Source organism: Equus przewalskii, chromosome 3, assembly GCF_037783145.1.
Source record: "Equus przewalskii isolate Varuska chromosome 3, EquPr2, whole genome shotgun sequence".
Classification (NCBI taxonomy): domain Eukaryota; kingdom Metazoa; phylum Chordata; class Mammalia; order Perissodactyla; family Equidae; genus Equus; species Equus przewalskii.
Window position 1 is genome coordinate 30,510,102 of NC_091833.1, and position 21,595 is coordinate 30,531,696.

Sequence of the window (21,595 nt, forward strand, 5' to 3'; positions counted from 1 at the left end):
AAGGATTAATGCGATGGTCAAAAGGGATGGCAAAGGCACCAAAAGTGCTGAGCACCAATCCACGCAGCATCCTTGGTCGCTACTGTATTATTTACAGCATCTGGCACAGTTCCTGGCTCCTAGTACCCGCCCGGGTAAGAACTCTTCCTCTTGCTCCTAAATCCTTGGAAATACTTTGTAAATACCAGGGCAGCTGTTTCTTTTGTGTACACAGTGTTCCTCCTGTCATGCATGTATGCTCATGGTATTCAGCAGGTAACTGCTAAGCGCAGCTGGGACTGGGTTGTGGGTTCATCCCAATGGAGAGAGAATATGGGGAACAGGGAATACAGGCTCTTCTTCCTCCAGCTGTCTGGAGTTGTGGCTTTTGGATGAATTGCTCAAAATGATCCCATTGCTTTCCCAACATTTCCAGCTATTATCACAAGATAAAATCTTGCTTGTGGTGCTTGGTGTGACCCCAGCCCTCTCCCCACATAAAAAGGACATCATGCTCTGAGAAAAGTAATTTCCCCAGAGCCGTATCCAAAGAAGAAATGTAAAAGACGGCCCTCGCAGGACCCGAGTTTCCATGGTTAATTGCATGGACCTAGATTTGGCTGCTCCATTTTGCCGCCTTTAATGGGGAGCTTGAAATGTGCTACTGAGGGGGTATTTGCATGGTGTGTGATCCATGTCCTCCCCACGGCTGTGAATTCTGGGAGGTTAAGGGGATTTTCATCTCTGGGTAGCCTGAAATGTGTATATCAGTACACTGTTGCCCAAAAAAGTGCCCAGCAAGTGTGGACAGGATGAGAACTGTGCTAAACACAGAGGAGACAATACATCTAAAAAACAAAGGTCTGATTTTCTGTGCAGAGGTTAAATGATACATGTGTCTTCACCCCAAAAAACACAGAAACTGTTTCTCTTAAAGATAAGAAAGGCTAGAACTACGTACTTGGGCTTTGCAGTGGGAGATTTGGCCAAGATGGAGGCTTCTGTGGGGGGTGGGAGAGGAACCTGGGTGTCAGAGGGGACACAGCTAGCCACCCGGCTCACCTGGTAGGCGCTAGTGCTTCTGCCCTGATGGGCGGCACTTAAGTGGAGCACTCTTGGCGTCCGGAGAGGTGTGGAAGCTCTGCTTGAAGAAAGGCACAGGGTATCCGTGATAATAGCTACCTTGCTAATGTGTTGAGACATCCCACGTGCCAGCTCTTTACCTGCGTTATCTCAACTTTAATCTTTGAAGCAAGCCTCTGGGTGGGCATCATCCCCATTTTACAGTGGAGGGAACTGAGGTTTAGAGAGTCAGTAATGTGTTCTCCCACTCACAGATAATTGAATGGCTGAGCAACAGCTGGAACCCCCAGCTCTGCATGCCACCAACGTGCTCTGCACCCCACGCCCTGGGCACAGGACAGAGGTTGTTTGTATTGTCCTCTCTCCATTTGTAGGGAGGGGCTCTATCCTTTCCGAGGAGACCCCGATTCTCTGCGGGTTCAAGGAGTGCAAGACTACATCAACTACACACCCAGTGGAAGCAGGCAGGGTCTCCCCACAATCTCTGAATTCCATTTATCTGTGCAAGAGTGAAGTTCAGAAGCAGAGAGTTTGGGGCTGGCCTGGTGATGTAGTGGTTAAGTTCGTGCAGTCTGCTTCAGTGGTCCAGGGTTCAAGGGTTCGGATCCCTGGCACAGACCTACACACTGCTTATCAAACCATGCTGTGGTGGCATCCCACATACAAAATAGAAGAAGATTGGCACAGATGTTAGCTCAGGGCCAATCTTCCTCACCAGAAAAAGAAGCAGAGAGTTTGAGGGCTTAATCTTCATCACTTGATTAATTGCCGTATCTGTTCTTCTAACTTGAGTCACTGGCTGCTTTTCTGCCTTCCTCTGCGTCTTCAGCAAGGAGTAGTAGGAAAAAGAACTCAGCCTGGCATCGGGCCAGCCTCAGTTTGATTGACAGCTCTTCTTGGAAAACACACTCCATCTATTTAGTGTTCTGCTTCTTCCTTTGTGAAATGAGGCTAGCAATGCCTCTTCAAGATTATGAAAATTAGGATAGAAATATAAGAGAAGCCCCTAGTAAGTTGGCTATCCCAAAGCAGACATTTTAATATCAACTTCTCCCTCCTCCTTGTCCCTTGCCCCCTCAATATGGGGAGGGAGAATCAGATATATCCATTAGAAAAGCTGCCACTCACACAAGGGATTATTTTTTTCTGCATTCTGGTGTTTATAGTTTGAGTGATTCTCCACCTTACAATCCTCAAGGTCACCTGATCCCAACATTTGATAGTATTAAGGTTTTTCTGAATAATAGAATGTTGATGGGGCACACGAGGTGGCCTTGGGCTTTCCTTTCTTCTGGCTGCAGCCCTGCTGCATACACGGAAGGATTTAAGGGCACCCTGACATGGCCCCAGGGGTCACTTCTGTCCTGAGTCCTCAGAAAACCAACTCAGCTTTCAAGACTCGCAGTGCAAGGATGATGGTGTTTGTTGTTAGCACAGATCCAGTACAGTTTTAAAAGCCAAATTACTGCAGAGAAAGAAGAACCACATTGTTTTCTTATCTCTCCATGGAAACTCTACTTCCATTACAGAGAAAGGAGAAAACCCAATTAGGAAGGATAGAAACGTAAATGGAAGCGGGTCAGTCCTCCCAAGCTGTCATTGATTATTCCACGGGGCACATGTTCTCACCTCCCATTCAGGGCCATCTCCTGGAACAGCCATTTTCATGGCCAAAACAATAAGGAGATAGATTAGGCTGGTCAATTTGTCCATTTCCCTTTCTTGGTTAAAAGAAAATGACTTAAGTACATCTTTTTCCTTTAGGATGAAAAGAGACTTTTAAAAAAACATTTTAGTAGCAAATAGCTGTCCTAAAGTAGGTGAAATAGGAATTGATTTTACTCACCTGCCTTCACTGGATAGTTGGGAGGATTACCTGAAACTGGGTATGTGGCAACGCTCTGTGAAGAGCGGGGCCAGCTGGTATTACAGTCATCATCATTTCGGGAGGCACGGTTGTTATGCTGTTTGCCATGCCTACAATCTCCCTTGTCTGCATTGATGAGCATCTTTCCTACTGTGACGTTCAAACTCATAACAAAATGAAATTTTAAAGCTAGTGGTAATATTTTTCATAGATTGGTAGACATATATGAAAGGATATCCAAATGGAGATAACTGTAAGAACATCCTTCCTCTTTGACTTACCTCGCTTCTGGGAACCCATCCTAAGGACATAATCCAAAATGCAGAGAACTTTCTTTTTTTGCAAGAAGATGTTCTTGGAAGCTCTATTCACATTGTTCATAATTGAAAATAGTCAAATGCTCATTATTATTAAAATGGTTGTTAAATGATGGTATATACCTTTTCAAATATTGGGTAACCATTAAAAAGGAGTTAGTGATAATAGGGAAAATGCTCATAATATATGTAAAAAAAAGAATATAAAGATATACTTATGCTTTAATGCAATTCTTATCAAAATCCTAGCAAGCTTTGCTGTAGGCATAGACAAACTTATTCTAAAATTTATGTGGAAAGGCACAGGTCCCAGGACAGCTTAACAATCTTGAAAAAGAAGAATAAAGTGGGAGGAATCACAGTACCCAATGTTAAGACTATACAGTAATCAAGACCACGTGGTACAGCAAAGGAAAAGGCACATAGATCCATGGAACAGAATAGAGACTCCAGAAATACGTCTTCACAAATACACTCAACTGGTTCTTAACAGAGATGCAAAGGCAATTCAATGGAGGAAGGCTAGCTCCTTCAGGAAATGCTGCTGGAGCATTGGAGATCCACAGGTAAAAATGAACCTCAACTTAAACCTCATGCCTTCGACAAAAGTTAACTCAGAATGGATCATGGATGGAATTGTAAAATATAAAACTACAAAACCTTTAGGGAAAAATGGGAGAAAATCTGAGAGCTATAGGGATAAGCAAAGAGTTCTTAGACTTGACACAAAGGGCACAATCTTTAAAAGGAAAATTTGATAAATTGAGCCTTATCAAAGTTTAAAACTTTTGGTCTGGGAAAAATCCTTTTAAGAGGATGAAAAGACAAACTACAAACTAGGAAAAAACATTTACAAACCAAATGTCTGACAAAGGATGAGTGTGTAGAACATAGGACGAACTCTCAAAATTCAACAGCAAGAATCCCCAATCAACTTAATTAGAAAATGGGCAAAGGGCATGAACAGACATTTCTTCAGAGAAGATACAGATGGGAAGGAAGCACATGAAAAGAGGTTCGACCTTGTTAGCCATGAGGGAAATTAAAACCACGACGAGCTCTCAGTACACATCTATTAGGATGGTTAAAAAAAAAAATAGTAACTACAGCAAATGCTGGTGAGGACGTGGGAAACTGGATCCCTCAGACATTGCTGGTGGGAATGTGAAATGGTACCAACACTCTGGAAATCAGTTTGGCAGTGTCTCGTAAAACTGAACATGCAGTCACCATAGGACGCAATGGCACTTCTGGGCCTTTATCCCTGAGAAATGAAAACTTGTGTTTACACAAAAACCTGGACACACGTGTTCACAGCAGCTTTCCTCATAATTGCTAGAAACTGAAAACAACCCAGATGTCCTTCAATACCATGAAGGACATCATGGTGGTGGTACATCGATACCGTGGAATGCTGCTCAGCAATAAAAGGAATGAATTATTGATTTACAGCAACAGCTTGGAAGAATCTCCAGGGAATGATGCTGAGTGAAAAAAGCCCACTCCCAAAGGTTACATACTGTATGATTTCACTTATATGGCATTTTCTAAATGACAAAATTATGGGAACAGAGAAGAGACGACTGGTTGCCAGGATGTAGGAGCGGGGGAGAGGCGGTATATGGGAGAGAGGAGGGTGTGGTTAAAAATAGCAACCCCGGGTCCTTGTGGTGATGGAAGTGTTTAGCAGCTTAAGGATGATGGTGGACATGCAAACCTACACGTGTGCCAACATTGCATAGGATTAAATACACACACACACGAGTGCAAATAAACTGGGAAATCTGAATGGGATCACTGGATTGCATCAATGCCAATATCCAGATTGTGATATTGTTCTATAGTTTTGCAAAATGATATCACTGGGGGAACTGGGTAAAGGGTATGTCTTGCAACTACATGCAAATCTACAATTATCTCAAAATAAAAAATTTAATTAAAAATATATTTATGCAGGGGCCGGCCCAGTGGCACAGCGGTTAAGTTTGCGTGCTCCACTTCAGTGGTCCAGGGTTCATTGGTTTGGATCCCAGGCATCGACTGACACACTACTTATCAAGCCCTGCTGTGGCAGGCATCCCACATATAAAGTAGAAGAAGGTTGGGCACAGGTGTTAGTTCAGGGCTAATCTTCCTCAGCAAAAAGAGGAGGATTGGCAGCGGTTAGCTTAGGGCTAATCTTCCTCAAAAAAAAAAAAAAAATATATATATATATATTTATACAGTTGCATGCATTTAAAAGGCTGAAGGGAAGCCATTGATATGTTAAAATAGTTGTAACTATCAAGTGGGACATCTGGCATCTTGTTTTCTACCTTTTATTTTGGTTTGTTTTTCAGATCCTTTCCTAGTGTACGTGTGTTAGTTTTGTAAAGGGGAAAAAAGCAAACCTAATTTTTTATTTAAAACAAGTTCATTGTCAACTCCAACAAATTACAGTACTATTTTTAGTTTATTCTGAAACGGTCTCCTCATTACTTCTTCTGCACCTGAAGTCTAAAGATGGAGCAGGAGCCCACACAGGTACACACACAATCACACAATCACATGGACACACAAAATTATGGCCTGCTCAAGGATAAATAGGTCGGGAGTCAGTGTTCAAAGCTTAACACTGACAATTCGCAGCTAAAGGTGTAGAGAACTGTTGTTAGCCTTGACAGACCTTTGACCTGGAGGGCTGTGAATGTGGGTACCTCACTGTGGCTTCTGTTTGTAATTCACAGCCTAAGCCTAGTGGAGAATAGGAGGTACATCTCGAAGGATAATAAAAGAGTGAAGAATTAGGAAAGGAAAATAATGGGAAAAGGATTATTTAGCAACGTATTTTACTCTCTCCACCCCACTGCGTGGCCCCCATCCTTTGGTTCAGACATAATTTGAAGAACCTAGAGCATATGATTGGTAGTAATCAAATAAATTCATAGTAAGAAACAGGGCTCAGGAGCCTATAAAAGATTCAACTCCTGCTTCCCCTTAGGAGAGGTATCCAACCAGTATTAATATTTTAGAAATACTAGAAGGTGGAAGAGGAGCCATTATTCATCACTAGCACTTCCATGGCACTAAAATTAAATAATGGATTTTTTTAAAAGACAGAATTGCCTGAGTTGTGGAACTATAAAAAATATTCTTCTCTTGGGGATGTTGCATTTTTTGCTTTTATCTTTTCTTCTCCTCTTGAGAACATTTTGATTTACTTCTGTGATAAGCTTATAACAACTAAGGAACTTGGGAGGCGGGATGAGCCAGGCAGGGAAGGAGGGGGGTTACAGCAGCTGACAAATGAGCCTGGGTAAATTTGTTTGGCTTCAAGTCAGAGAGCACCGGGACTGTGCATGCATTCATTTTCCATTGTGTAGTATGTCTATCTGCACATATGGGCCGGGCCCCAGGCCCTGTAACAGGGAGCACTCATTGTGGTGTGCCGGCTTGGGGGTCTGAGGATGCCTGTCTGTTCGACAGGAGCCATGCAAAGAAGACCCAGCTGTCCCCTTCATAATCCAGTCAAAGCCTTGAAAGACCAGCCCAGCTCTTTGAGGAGGCATCTGGTTGAGCTGTGAGGAACTGAGCAGCCAGGAGTTGGCATCAGACCAGCATCCAGAGTCCTGGATTGACACAGCTGGTCTTGGAGGTTTCCATGTCTGGCCCTGCCCCTGAACTAGCTGGGTAAACCAGTTGGACAAATGACCTCACCTCACTGAATGTCACTGTCCTCATCTTTCAAATAGAAATAACAGTAACTACCTGGGAAAATGTACATAAAATTTTAGCATGCTACCTGACATTTATAAGACCTCAGTGAAAGCAATTATTACCTATGATGCAACTTGAAGGTTTTTAAAAATCCTCCTAGTTATAGAATTCCTCTTCCTGATATTGACCTAGATATACATGGATGATAATTGTTAGTATTTATTGAGCACTACCATTTGCCAGCTATAGTACTCTACTCACTAGGACCTCAGGAGCTCAGGCATATCACCTTCATTTAACTGAAGAGAGAACTCATGCTCAGATGGGTGAAAAGATTTACTCAAGGTCGAAAACCAAGGACATATTAGAGCCAGAGTACAAATCAACCCAGAAACCATCTTCTAAACCATCGCACTGCAGAGGCAGGAATGATAGATATTGCTCGGCACTTAGAGAAATGGAGGCACGGGGAATGAAAGAGAATCCTTGCCCAGCCGATAGGTAGAACTGTTGGGCTTCTCTTGGAAGAGCCATATTTTAGGCAGCCATGAGCTTTCGGAGGAAGAAAGATGTTCACTCAAGTTGGATAGAAAGTGGATGAATGGAGTTCAAACAGAGATCCCTGGAGAGTGCCTGGTCCTTCCCTGCCTCACACAGCACTGATCCACACCTGTTCCAGGCTTTAGACTCAAGGAATCGTAGCAACCAGGAGTGAGAAACAACCTCAGAGTCTATCTGGTGTTGATCACCTCTGTAGCTTCTTTACTAGGTGGCGGTGTAAGCCTGGACACTGCAGTGGCAGCCTTCTCCATTACGAGGCAGCCCGTGCCATCAGCTAAAGCTCTTCAACCCCAGGACATTTTCCTTCTTTCGAGTTGAAATCTGCCTGTTCAGTAACTTACACTGATTGACTTTTCTGAAACAACAAAACTAAGCCAATCTCCTCTCCTGCAGGTCTTTAGATGATGCCCCAAACTATGCCTCCTGCCCCATCTTTCAATGCTTCCAATCGCTTAAGGAGTTTCACTGTGTTAATCTTATAGGAAACAGAGCATCTTGCTTCTCTCTCAAATACGTGCTTCCTCCTGGGTCCCTACCTCATGTGGCCTCTAACCATCCTCGCATCCCTGGGATAGAACACACCACACAACATGATCTGTTTAGGAGTAATCACCCCCAAGGCAGTTATTGGGTGGTTGCATTTACGCCTGGCTGTTGTAGAGGACTAGTTATCATAACTGGAAAGGAACCTGAAACCCATACACACACCTCACCAAGAGCCTTCCATTTATTGTGCATCTTCTGAAACCCTTTGCTAAAGTCTTTATTGACTCACAGTTTGTATGATCCTCTTTTACCGGTCTTCCCTCGGAAAAGCTATCTTTTAGGGAGGCATAAGCTTCAGAGAAAGAAAGATGTTCACCCAAGTTGATCCCATTGCATTCATGGGCCTGTGAATTTTCAGAGAGTACACGTCTCTATTCCTAAAAATGTGTGTCTCATTGGGATCACTGAATGAGGAGGACCACTCGAAATGACTCTGTTGGGAGGACACCAGAGCATCTCTCAGAACTCAAGCGCAAGAAGCAGAGTTGGTCTTTACCAGAAATTGATAAGCCATTTTGCAACCAAGGTAGCTGTGCAAGTTCATTGACTTATGCACTAATTTTCTTTCCTCTCTGACCATATGGTCTCTCATTTCAGCTTCTCTTTACATAGCTTCTTTGTTTATTATGAAATATTTAAGTGTCTACTATGCACCATGCACTGTTCACAGCAGGGAACACAAGTCCCTGCTAAAATGCAGCATGTAATTTAATGGTAAATAGAGATAACGAACAGATAACTGTATCAGGTGATGATGGGTTCTGTGAAAAAAAAACAAAACAGAGTAATGGGCATAAAGGATGATGTTGGAAGGGAAGCCACTATTTTTTAAAAAAAGCCTTCAAGGAAATCCTCTCTGAAGAGTTGAATGTCGTTCAAGAATTGAGGGACTATGAAGGAATGAGCCATAGAGATATCCATTTGGTAATATCCTGGTGAATTAAAGCCACTTGCCAGACACCACTGGGAAAGGGGACTGTGATATTTTGGTGGAACAGTAGTATTTGGAGACCAAGCCTGAGGCAGAAGATTAAGTAATATGGGAGAGGATAGTTTACCATCTGCAGGGTGGTAACACGTACCGTGCTTCAGCCTGAACTGGCTCCATATACACTCGAGGATTCATTGCTCTCTCTTTCAGTTTTCTCAGTGAATTGATTTCTTTGTCAAAGTCTGTACTTATGGCCCAAAAGGGTCTCCTCAAAATATCAGCTTTCAAGCTTATAAGACTTTGAGAGTCCACAGCTCTTAGCTAACTGATCAATCTCCCCTTGTCCCATTCTTTAGCTTCCCAAGGAAATTATCTGATTGGCCAGGCTCAGCTATAAGATAGGAGCCTCTGGCTCAGAAGAGGCTAACCCCAGGGCTGAAGCAGGGGTGGACCCAAGCATGGCACTTTGGAGGAAATGGCAGGGAAACAGGATGGGGAGATGTATGTGGAGACAGCAACGGTTGAGGCTGAAGACAGAGGCAGGGGGCAGGCTATAGAAAGCCTTGAATCCATTCCTGAGGAAGCCCAAATTTTCTCTGAAAGTGATGGTATAGGGGGCCCTTGAACGATTTTAATCAGGTGTGATGGGATTGTGAAAGATAGTACCTGCCTCAGGGAATGAGGATCTTCAAAGACATGCACAGGACCTTCTAACCAAGGTACATGCAAGGCAGAATAGAATGTCAGGCTTCCAGTTGAAAATGATTGAAATTTTATTTGTGTTTGACACTGCTTGTGTATCCAAGCATCAGACTTAACACTAAAATTTGTCCTAAATTATAAGAATAATAAGAAAAAACGTTGAAACTCTCAGTGAAAGGGCAGCCAACATGCATTTCCAGGGAGAAATTGTTCAATTGTTCGTGTTTATTACTTCCAAATGGGAACAGCTCCAGGTTCATAATGCTGATTTTGTTACATTGCTTTCTCTGAACTGTAGTTCAGATGAGTGCATAAATATTTGGTTTAATATTTCTTTGGGAACTATAAAAATCTGAACTGATGGAAGGGAGAGGAGCAGAGCAATGGCAAGGAAGGAAAGTTTGGCAAGTTAGTGAGAGATTAAGTTTGTAAATTTCAATAGTGCCCAAGGGCATGATTAATTTATTATCCTTTTAGTTGGTAGAATGCTTGTGGAAACCTCCAAATTACACCATTACTATGGCAAAGCTCAGTGAGTGTGGGAAGATAAAGATGTTCCTGCCAGGAATTTGGCGTACAGAGGGAATGGGTGACCAGTCGGATACATATAAATCTGGGACTGGAGACTCAGAAGTCCCTGATCTTGGCTCTGCCACTGACATAAGCCTGAGATGAACATCTTTGCTCCCAGTCTTCACGGGGTGGGCGTGTCACCAGAAGTCCAGAATGGGAACACTTTCAACAGTTCCAGGTTCCTATGCTTTCTTAATTCTTCTGGGGCACTCCTACTCAACCCAGCGTGCATCAATCAGTTGGTCATGTGGAGTAGGGGTTAAGGCCATGGGCTCCAGATACTTAGATTCAAATCCAAGTCATTATCTACCTGACTATGGCAAGACTTGTGGGACTCAGTGGAGACTAATATCAGTAGAATTGTTATAAGGATTAACTAAACTAATGTATGTAAAATGCTTAGAATAGTGTGTGGCACAGAGTTAGTGTTCAATAAATGGTAACCTCTGTCATCATCATCATTTAATATTTGTGAAAAGAACAATTGCCTCACATTATTGAGCATATTTATGTACTTAAGCCTTTCATAACTCTCAGATCATTTACTTACCATAATCCTTTTAGGTTAGGCATTATTTCCTCCATTTTGCAGAGGATGGGACTGAGGCTCAGAGAGGCCACATGACTCCCAGTAAATCCACACTGTTTGTAAGCTCTGTGCTGCAAACCCTGTTCTCCTAAGTACTCTGTGCATTAGTCAGGATAGGTTAGGCTCTGCTGTGGTGACAAACATCTCCAAGTTTCAGTTGGTCAAAGCAACAAAGATTTAGTTAAGCTCCAAGTCCATTGAGGGTTAGATGGGGGCTGTGCTCCTTGTCACCATTCTTTCTTTGGGATCTAGGTTGATGAAGTCACCACTATTTGGAACATAGCTGGTCACCATGGAGAAAGCAAAAAGAACCTGGGTATGCACACCATAGCTCTTAAAGCTTTCAATCAGAATTATCTGAAGTGACACATGTCACTTTTACTCACACTTCATTGACTAAAGCAAATCTTATGGCCACAACCAACTTCAAATGGCCGGGGAAGTATAGTTCTATTATGCACCTGGAAAGAGAGGAGCCAGAGTATTTAGGGATAGCCTCAGTGACTGCTCCCCACTCCCATAAGTCTGACTCATAATTAGAAGAGAAAGCAGGTAGAGAAGATCTAGAGTTTTCAGGAACCATCTTGATTTTTGGTAAAACAAGAGACAAAGTCAAGGGACCTAATGAGCAGGAGAGGGAAACTCACAGCCTGCGTTAAGAAACCAGAAATTCATGAAGAGACACATAAGGATCCCCATTTATTCCCTTGGGCAATAAAGAGATGCAGAAGTGTGATACTGATGGGCAATGAATGGACTTTGGGCCCAGACAAGTCTAGCAAAATGACCAAATGACCCAAAGATGACCTCTTTCTCTGATCTGCTGTAGCATCTTTCAGCACGTCTCCCAGGTTGTGTAATGTAGACTTCGTAGAGTATATTGAACTGTGAGCCCTTGAGGACAATGAGTACTCTGGAACTCAAATAGTTGATAAATATTTTGAATGGAAGAAAAGAAGGTGGAAGGAGACAATATGTTACAGGAAATTGTGCTCAAGAAGGAAACATCTTATTAAACATCAAGGGAGATAAACTATCAGGCTGAGTGAAGAGTGGTATCATTTTGGTATATATTATCAACAAACATAAACTGAGCTCCTGCAGTGACAACAGCATTGTGCCAATTACATATCTAAATACGTGGAATCATACAATATTTGTTCTTTTGTGACTGGTTTATTTCACTTACCATAATGACCTCAAGGTTCATCCATGTTGTAGTATGTGTCAGAATGGCCTTCATTTTTAAGGCTGACTAATATTCCATTGTATGGATATACCACATTTTGTTTCTCCATTCATCCATCATTGGACACTTGGGTTGTTTCCACCTTTTGGCTGTTATGAATAATGACACAGAATATCCACTCTTCCTATGTGTCAAAGGAGTCTGTTGTGTCTATGTGTCACTTAATAAAGATATATTGCACTTGGCCAGTAATACATTTTTTAAAATATGAAAAGTAGAAATTTCATAAGCCACATTATTACATGATAAATAGGAAATAAATAATTAAAACATTGTAAATACTTGGAAATTAAGAAATACTCTCATAAAAAGGAAATTCTACAGCCTAGTGAAAGTAACCAAAGAATTATGAACTATCCGACAATAATGCAACCCTCCCACACACCCCCCACACCAATTACCCTTGAATCCTATGGAACCCAGCTTAAGCTGTGTTTAGGTATAATCTTATTTGTTTTAAAAGAAGGAAAACAAAGCTGGTTCAGTGATAATGCTAATAAGTAGAGGATAAGGATAGTGGATTCAGGTATCCCCCGTCTCGTGTTACTGGAGTTTGACTTTCCTTCCCAAGTGCGCAATCTGGCCCTTAACCTTGGTAACCTCCATGAGGCAATGGAAACCGTTTGAAGTTGGTGGTGAACACAGCCAGCCCTAGTTGTGCGTGAGCACCGTTGGTCTCTCCAGTGGATCTCTAGCTATGGTCCTCGTTCAGTGGATTGCTGGGGCATCGGTTCAGTGTTTCTACACCAGGCTGTCAGGATTCTTGGCACTGGTTTTTCCTAGGTTCTCCTTGTTAATTTATGACCTAATGATTGACCACCATGAGGGTGAGAGGACTGCTTGGCTCTAACAGCTGCCCGGATTGCTGAATGGCCAAGTGTCTTCAAGTTCAAAGTCATGTCAAAGACTAAACCACAGCTGAGAATTAATTAATGCTTCCAGATCACCTTAGAGACCAATCTAATGATAAAACAAATGGCTTCTAATAGCTATAGGTGAAAGCAATAAGTGGGTTTTTTTCCATTTAACATGGAGTGGAAAACATCTTCTAAATTAGCATGTACATCAAGCTCCAATCAATACTCTCACCTGTTTAGAAAAGTTATTTTTTTTTTTACTGAATAAGTAAGTAATATAGGCTCATTTTATGAAAGCAAAAGTATTCTAAGGGTTAAGGAAAAAAATATTGCCCCTCCCCATCTCCCCCAAAGACCTATTCTGTTCTCATGTGATTTATTCCCTTTGGTAATTGTTTTTGTGGGGGAGTCTAATTATTTTCTAGTTTTTTATCCTTTTGATCATGTTGCAAATATACATATAGTCTTCTATCCTTTGAAAAAGTGTCTCCTGATTTTCTAAACAGGGGAGACTAGGAGGCATCTGTTTAGTTGGAGATGACAAGGAAGAAGTGCCAGGGCATTTGTGTGGGAGCTCTTTGCATAACAAGCACAGGAGGGTCTTCACACAAGGGGACCCTTGCGGATTGCAAGGACTGGGAAGATCCCAAGTCCCTTCCAGACTCCTAGGCATTGCCTCTGCCTGGGGAGTTAACTTGAGGGATTTGTAAGAAGAGAAATGAAAAGGTACTGATGTTGCAAGGGTAAAGCGACCACATTTTTAAAAAAAACAACAACAGCAAAATACAACAGACCTTATTTCAATTTTTAATTTGTGAGTTTATGAAGCATTTTATGATCATATAAAAATGTGCGAATAAAGTTGCACTTCTTCATTCAAAGATTTAATCAAGTGTCTTCTGTGTTCCAAACCTGGGCAATGTTAAAGGGAATGAGAAATAAATAGCCCAGAGATAATTACCACCATCAACAAAGAGCCATCTGCTCCCTGTGCTGTAAGAGACCTCACTGGCAAGCAGGGCGAAGCCCAGAGGACGAGCTTGAGTCAGTCTCCGTGGAGTGGCCGGGAGAAGTGGTCAGGAGAAGCTGAAGTGAGTGGACCATCCCTGGTGCAGCTCCAGAAAGATGAGGCGAGGAGAGGCCTCCAGCAGACACGATGGGGGAAGGGAGTTTAGGTGACCTAGGTGCGGAGAATGCGGGCAAAGTTCTGAAGGTCTATGGCTCATGGTTGGTTGTGGCAAAAGGTAGAACTGGAGAAGCAGACCAGTCAATAAAGGAGGACCCCTGGGAATTTACCCCGGGAACAACAGGGAGCCATTGAAAGGTTTAATCTGGGAGCTGTCTTGGTCAGATTTGGGTTTGCATTTTAGAAGGACCATTCTGGTTGCAATTAGGAGAGGAGGGGAAAAGAGAGAAATCAGAAACATGGCGGCCAGTTCAGAAACCACTACCATATCATTTACTTATTCGGTACGCACATATTTATTGAACACCTACTGTGTACCACACACTGTTCTAGGCGCTGAGAGCAGAACAGGCAAAATCTCTAGTGGAGACGTGAGTTAAAGTACAGATACTGAAGATTAGCAGAGGGTGGGTCTAGAAATCTGAGAGTAATGATGATATACAGAACTTGGTGCCTATGTCATTTTGATATACATAGAATACATTTGCATAGGAAAAAATCCCCTGATATCAATGCAATTAAGGACAAGTCTGAACCCATGGGGAGGCACCAGAATGGACCATTAAAAACCACTCTGACTGGAGGCAATTGTGGGGTTCGGGATTGGATTTTGAATCAGAAAAAGGACAGAAGTAGAAAAATTAGTGAAATCTGAATGCCTAAAATCTGGAGGTTAGTAAGTTAATAGCCAAGCATCAATGTTAAGCTCCCGGTTGTGACCAATGTTCCATGGTTGTGTAAGATGGTAACCTTAGGGGAAACTGGACGTAGGGAATATGGGAAATCTGTACCATCTTGACAATGTTTTCATAAATGTAAAATTACCCCCCTTCAAAAGTTTATACATATATATATATATGGATATAAAATATGGATATATATGTGGATATAAAATCGCCCAAGCACACTGAATAGAAAAAAATGTAGAATAATTTATACAGAATGACTCTATTTATGCAAAAACACTCAAAACTGCTATATATTCTATGAGTACATATGTACATATGTAAATTCATAGAATACCTTAAAAACATATACAACCTGGTATGCCAGGTTACCTGCAGCAGAGCATAAAGGTGGCAACAGAAATTATCAAGAGGATTCACAGGGCCCCTGGCTTTGTCCATAATGTGCCACATTCTGTAAGAAGTGCTCTGCAAGAATGCTCTTTGAAACTCAGATCAAGCCATCACTGCCTGCTCCAGACCTCAATATTTCCTACCCCTCCCTGGAGGCAGAGGACTCTGGTCCCAGCCTTGCCATGCCACTGACACAGGCACCACCACTGGCTATCGGGGAAGTCACTTTACACAGGTATGTAGCAAAACTCCTGTGTGCTATTTACGTGGCCTTCCCAGGGTGTTGGCACCCTGCGTCCAAGTTCTTTCTCATCATTAGCTATTTTTTCCATTCCAACTCAGAGGATAAGAAAAAAGAAATCCCACTGTGAAAAGAAGTGTTGAATTACAAGGAATAATAGGAAAGACCAGCTAATTGTGAAGCCCCGCTATGTGGTATAATGGGTGTTAACAGCTGCATAGGAGCAGGATTTGTTCTGGCCAGAAGGAGTGTGCTGGGTTTCTTACGTTCCATCACATTAAACAACGACAACAAAAGGACCACAGCCCAGGGGGCCACAACTGTGGAGCAGCAGCTGGAGGATTTTCAGGAGTTTAACACAGTATAATAAAGGTCATCTGGAAACCCACTTGACTTGCATGGAATAGTTTTGATGTGTGACTGAGGCCTCTTTGGGTTTGCACATCTCCCCAGCTCAGTGATGCTGGAGTGGGCCCGGGCCCCTCTGAAACCCCACCAAGGGACCAAGAAGCCAGAGAGGTATTGGGTGATTCCCGAATCTGAATTGAGCCAAGCCTCTGGGCTTTTCCCTGGAGAGCAACCCTCACTCCCATGCCTTCCTCTCCAAGGTTCCTCCAAGCCCTGGGGTGTCTTTGACATAGATAGAGATGTAAGTCTTGGAGAAATACCAACTCTGCTTTCCTGACATTCTAGAAACAGATTTTTAAAAGCATTCCTAATCATGTTATCTGTTTAAAATAGGTCTAGATAGAAGGGAACAAACAGACTCAGCCTTTTTTCAGCAGAAGGCTCCCGACGGTAGTGATGGAAACCAGCCCCAGTTATAATGAGTGTGGATGGTACTGAAATCGTATAAATCGGTGGTCCCCAAACTTGAGTGTACGTCAGAATCACCCAGGGGACTTGTTAAAGCACAGATTGCTGGCACCCACCCCACAGTGTCCGATTCGGAGGTCTGGATACGACCTGAAAATCTTCATTTCTAACGAGTTCCCAAGGGATGCCATGCTGGTCCAGGGAACCGCATCTCAAGACCAGTGTTCTAGAGCCCCCTCACATCCCTGAGGTGAGCCCTGTAAGGCATATCAGTCTGGGGCCACTGTGCCTGGTATGGCTGTGGACACTTCTTCAACATGGACACAGCTCTGAGGACTAGGAGGCAGGTTCAACAGATAGGTTAAAAGCCAGACCTTTAACAACAGAAATATTGAGAGAAAGAGAGAGAGAAGACTCATGCAGCACTAAGCAGCAGTGCTCACAGCGGGGACCAGCTCCTTCCCCAAGGAATAAATCATTTAAATCCAGCAGCCAGCCCTAATTCAATGGGGTCCTCTCTCCAATACCCTGCTTTGGTGAGGTCAAGTGGCTCAAGCTCTCTGAGAAAGAGCAACGAAATGACCCAGACCTTGATAGCAGCAGGAAGAGTTGCCCGGGAAGAATTTTTGAGTCTAGAATTCAGCTTTCCATGCTGAATGGCAGGTGGAGAAATGGGAGGATGGCAGTTGTCATCCCAGGAGGGCATTTGAGGCCATCTTCCACCATGTTTCTTCCAGAAGTTCTGGGGTTGGATGTTCCCAACCTTTTCTGAGCAGGGAAGGGTCAAGAAGGGAGAGCAGAGCACAGACGTCTCCTCCTGGCAGGTCCTCACCAGCGAGCCGTGCCTGGTAGACAGATGGGGTCAGGAGTCCATTCTTGGGAAGAAGGACGGCTCCACAGCCCTTGTAGGTTTCCCATGCTCATTTCCCATCAGATTGTCTTCTAGGTTAATAGGGCCCTTTGGAGAAGACCTGCCTATCTCATGTGTGCTTAGGGGAGCAAGAGGAAGAGGTTTTAATCCACATTTGGGCAGAAGAGGTATGAAGGGGAGGGGAGTGACAGTAAACATGGAGGTGAAAAAGAAGAGCCGTGTTTGCTCAGCTGCCCCTTCCCACAGTAAGTCTGCTTCCAGAGCACTTCTCTTCTCAAACCAGAGATGTCTGTGAGCTCTGTTTTTTAAGAGGAAATCTGTTGCCTGAGAAAGGGAACTATGTTTTCGATATTATGGGTAAGATGCTTTTTTATACCTGGAAGTATCTGTCTTACCCATTAACAACAAAGGCATAATTTTGTTATGATTGTTACCATTAGTACTGGAATCATTAGCAACGATTTATTGAGCCCCCTGTATGTGCCAAGAACTGTACTTTTCACACGCTGTCTCATTAACCCCTCAACAACTCTGGGAAATAAGTAGTGTTATCCTTACTTTACAGATAAGGAAATCACGAGTTCCATGTTCCAGGTCACACAGCTGATCATTGGCCAAGCTGGGACTGGAACAGTGTTTGTCTGAGGAGTGGTGCTCTTTACTAAACAGATTTTGGCCTTGGTTCCTGCTGTATGCCAGATGCTGTGCAGGCATTGGGCTCCAGTGGTGAGCCCAACATGCTGAGGCTGTTGACCTCACAGAGCTTCCAAGCAGATGGGGGTGGGGTAGGGGGAGAATGTCAGTTGGATTAAATCAAGTCAAGCAGTGACTAAAAATTATTTTCATCGGAAGATATCACATACCTTATTTTTGGTCTTGCTTTACATACTATTTTCTGTTAATCTTAAAAATGCAAAGAGAGGTAACTGGCATTTAATCAAAATTCTCAGTGTGTTTTAATAAAGAATATTTTAGATGAGAAAAAATACCGTATTGCCATATAGAACTGTGTCATGCCTTTACTCAACTGGCCACGGCAGAGGAACCTTGTCATAAGGGTCACGCTGCCTTAGGCACCACTGCCACCCGGTGGCATCTATCAGAATTGCAGGCTTGGTGGTGGCAGAGATGGCCCCCAGGGGAGGCTGATTCAGCCAAGGAAAAGCACATTTCCTGTCCGGACCCCCTAAACCCTCCAGGCATGGTTGACTGTGTTCCAAAAGGCGCCCATTCATTTATAAATTGGTTGCAGCTGGTTCAGCGTCTGCTTTCTTTTAGCTTTCTGTTCTGAGTTACTATTGTGTTCATGACCTTTAAATTGTTGTTATAATTGAATTAATGTTCACGGATATTGATGATAAAATGACATCAAATGTAGACGAATACTTAGTCAAATTCTAGAACAAACTTATGCAAATGATAGTTCTCTCTTTAGTTAGACGTCTTCATATGCCTTAAAACAAAAGACATAATTTGGGGGGCTGGCCTGGTGGCATAGTGGTTAAGTTCGTTCACTACACTTTGGGGGCCCCAAGTTCATGGGTTAGGATCCCGGGCATGGACCTACACACAGTTCCTCAAGCCTTGCTGTGGCAGCGTCCCTCGTGCAGGGTGCAGAAGGATTGGCATCGATGTTAGCTCAGAGCTAAACGTCATCACAAAAACAAAACAAAACAAAACGTAATTTGGCCCTTTATTACCTGTTGACCCCACATCTACTCAAACCATGCTAATGACTCGCAGTTTCTGGAATTTTCTAGGCTCCCTCTCTCCTGCCTGCTGCCTCTGTCTGTGCAGCCCCTCTGCCTTGAACTACCTTCCTCCATCTTTATCTTCTGAATTTAGTCTTCAAATTTCAAATCAAGGCTGCCAAACTGTAGCGGATTATCTTAAAGTCAATTCAGAAATGACAGTGTTGCATAGCAGTCTAGAGAAATGGAAGACAGGTTCTGAATCTCATCTTCATCTCTTTAATAGTTGTGACCATCGCCAGCTTGCTTAATCTCTCTGTATCCATCAAGTATGAATAATAATGTCCCCTGCCCCCAGCATTGTTGTGAGGTTTTTAAAAAATGTGTGTAAAATGCTTCCTCAGTGCTGTGCCTAGTACCTGGTAGAAGCAGTGGGGCAGGCGGTGCTGTTGGTGGCTGATATGCACAAATACTTGGAACATTGATCAATGCCTGCCCAGCATAGGATTGTCAAATAAATGTTGTTTTACATTGCCTATTTGGTCTTGCTTGCAGAAAAAAGAAGTCTGTTTCTCTAGAGTCAAAAATAATATACGTCTAACCTTGAACTTCCTGGAGCTATTTCTCTCCTAGATCCATCACTAGATGGGAGTTATTTCCCACCTAGATCCAGCACCCTAGTGCTGGTGAGCTTCCCCAGCTATAAGCTGCAAAGATTTGCATATTAGGAGGAAAGGTATAGAGCAACGACGCTATTTTTGGCAATGCTGCTTCAGTCAAGGTCATCAGGCACTTTGGGTTGGCACCTGTGGTTAGTGGATTGCTCACTGACGTGTTTGTAATGTGCTTTTTCTGTTTTCCAACCAGAGTCTTAAATGTCACTATGTTTCTCTGACCAGGTAGTCGATAGTGACAGACCGGAAGGGTCCAAATTCCGGCTCACTGGAAAAGGAGTGGATCAAGAGCCTAAAGGAATTTTCAGAATCAATGAGAACACTGGTAGTGTCTCTGTGACACGGACCTTGGACAGAGAAACGATCGCTACTTATCAAGTGAGTACCTCTTGAGTGCCCACTCTGCACGCAGAGATGTGGCTTCCAAAGATTGTTTTCCTCCCACAGAGCTCATTATTTCTGTGCTTCATCAAACCCTGGGCTGTGCGGCTTTAAGTGTTTCTCTGCGGGAGCTGAGTGGAGTTGAACCCCGACAGGGCAACAGTGGGGTTCCTCTCTCATCAACGGAGCCCCCCAGGCCTCCGTGAGACTTCGGCACTGGAGACCAAGAAAGGGGGATCCTGGGGGAATCTCGATGAGATCAGAACCCTTAGGTCAGCTTTGGCTTTCCAGAAACCTGCTTGGTAATCAAAAGCTGTAAAAGATATAAAGCCTTGGACTCGATAATGCTGCTTTTAGAAATCTATCCTAAGGAAATAGGGAAGAATTTAGTTAGATTTTTGTACCGTGATGTTATAGCAGGACGTGGTCCCTACAATGGAAACAATTGCTACATTTTCAGCAATAGGGTGGTGGTTAACTTATGGCACAATTTTGCAAGGAAGTTTTCTACAACCGTTTAAAATATTTTGGAAGTGGTTCTAGTTATATGGGAAAGATTCAAGCTATCAAACGGAAACAGACACACAAACACATATGGTCTCCTCATTACAGATCGAATGTTTGCACATAGCATGGTGCATGTACGCTTATGAAGAAAAATCAAAGTGTTAATGGTTGTGTTTGGGTGTTATTGATTTTTTCCTTGTTTTTCTGAGTTTTCTACAATGTGCTTATATTACTTTTATGTAGACAAATGAAAGACTATTTGTAAAAGGCTAGTTTCAGAAGTTGATACCCATTCGGGACGCAGAGACCAGAGCAGCTGCAGATACTGGGGTGAGCCCTAAGTCTCACAGAGGCTCCAGGTCGGTGTGTCCTCCCCTCAGCACACTCCCCAAAGAATTCCATGCTCACAGCCTGTGTTATGGACCCAAGCCTCGGAGGGTAGTAAGTTCATTCTTTGAGGAATGAGATGAAATTCCCAACCATTTTCAGGAAAAGCCCTCCGTGGGATGCAGTGCGCTGAGCTGGAAGCAGGCACTGTGGGAACAAGGTCCAGCCAACAACGTTCGTTTTCCATTGCCATTGCCCATCATGTGTGCATTTTCCTGGCTCAGGGTCCAGGGGTGATGGCCAATTTCTAGGGCTGGATTTGGCATCTCTGATTTTCTTGCTCAAAACACCATGTAGGAGCATCCCCAAACCCCTCCAACAACACTACTCTCTCTTCCCTAAAATTCCATGTTCTTCTCCTGCAGACGGGCCTGGAGAGACTCTGTGCTGGAGAGTTAAGTGCTCTGCCTGAGAAATGGGTACCATGAGTCTAGCCTCCTCGGTAACCAGGAGTTGTTGACCTTGGGAAGGCCATGTGAGGGCTGGTCCTCAGGGTCCCATCTGTAAAATGTGAATAACTATTTCCTACCTACCCAGCTGGATTGCTGTGAGTTTCCAGTGAGGAGAAGACAGTGTGAGGGCGTTGAAGGCATTCAAGTATGGACAAGTATAGGTAGCGGCATGATCATATCCTCATGCTGAGAAATATGCTCGAGGGTCCCAGGTCCTGGGAGGATGAGCATGCCTCTCAACCTACTTCTCAGAAGCTTTGCCAAAGAGCAGATGCAGTAGGCATCCACAGCGAGTACCATCTGTCAGGGAATGCCAAAGGGTGAGCAGTATGTCCTCATCATACACCCAGGTGGAGGAAT

General features: G+C 43.4%; 1 protein-coding gene across 1 annotated transcript in view; it reads left to right on the plus strand.

Annotated features, from left to right (window-relative positions):
• The window catches only part of CDH13 (cadherin 13), a 1,002,245-nt gene that overhangs the window by 512,045 nt on the left and 468,605 nt on the right, over positions 1–21,595 (plus strand). Inside the window, exon 5 of the mRNA XM_070613929.1 lies at positions 19,734–19,886. Within this exon, the coding sequence (XP_070470030.1) occupies positions 19,734–19,886 (153 nt within the window). The remainder of the gene's footprint in view (positions 1–19,733; positions 19,887–21,595) is intronic.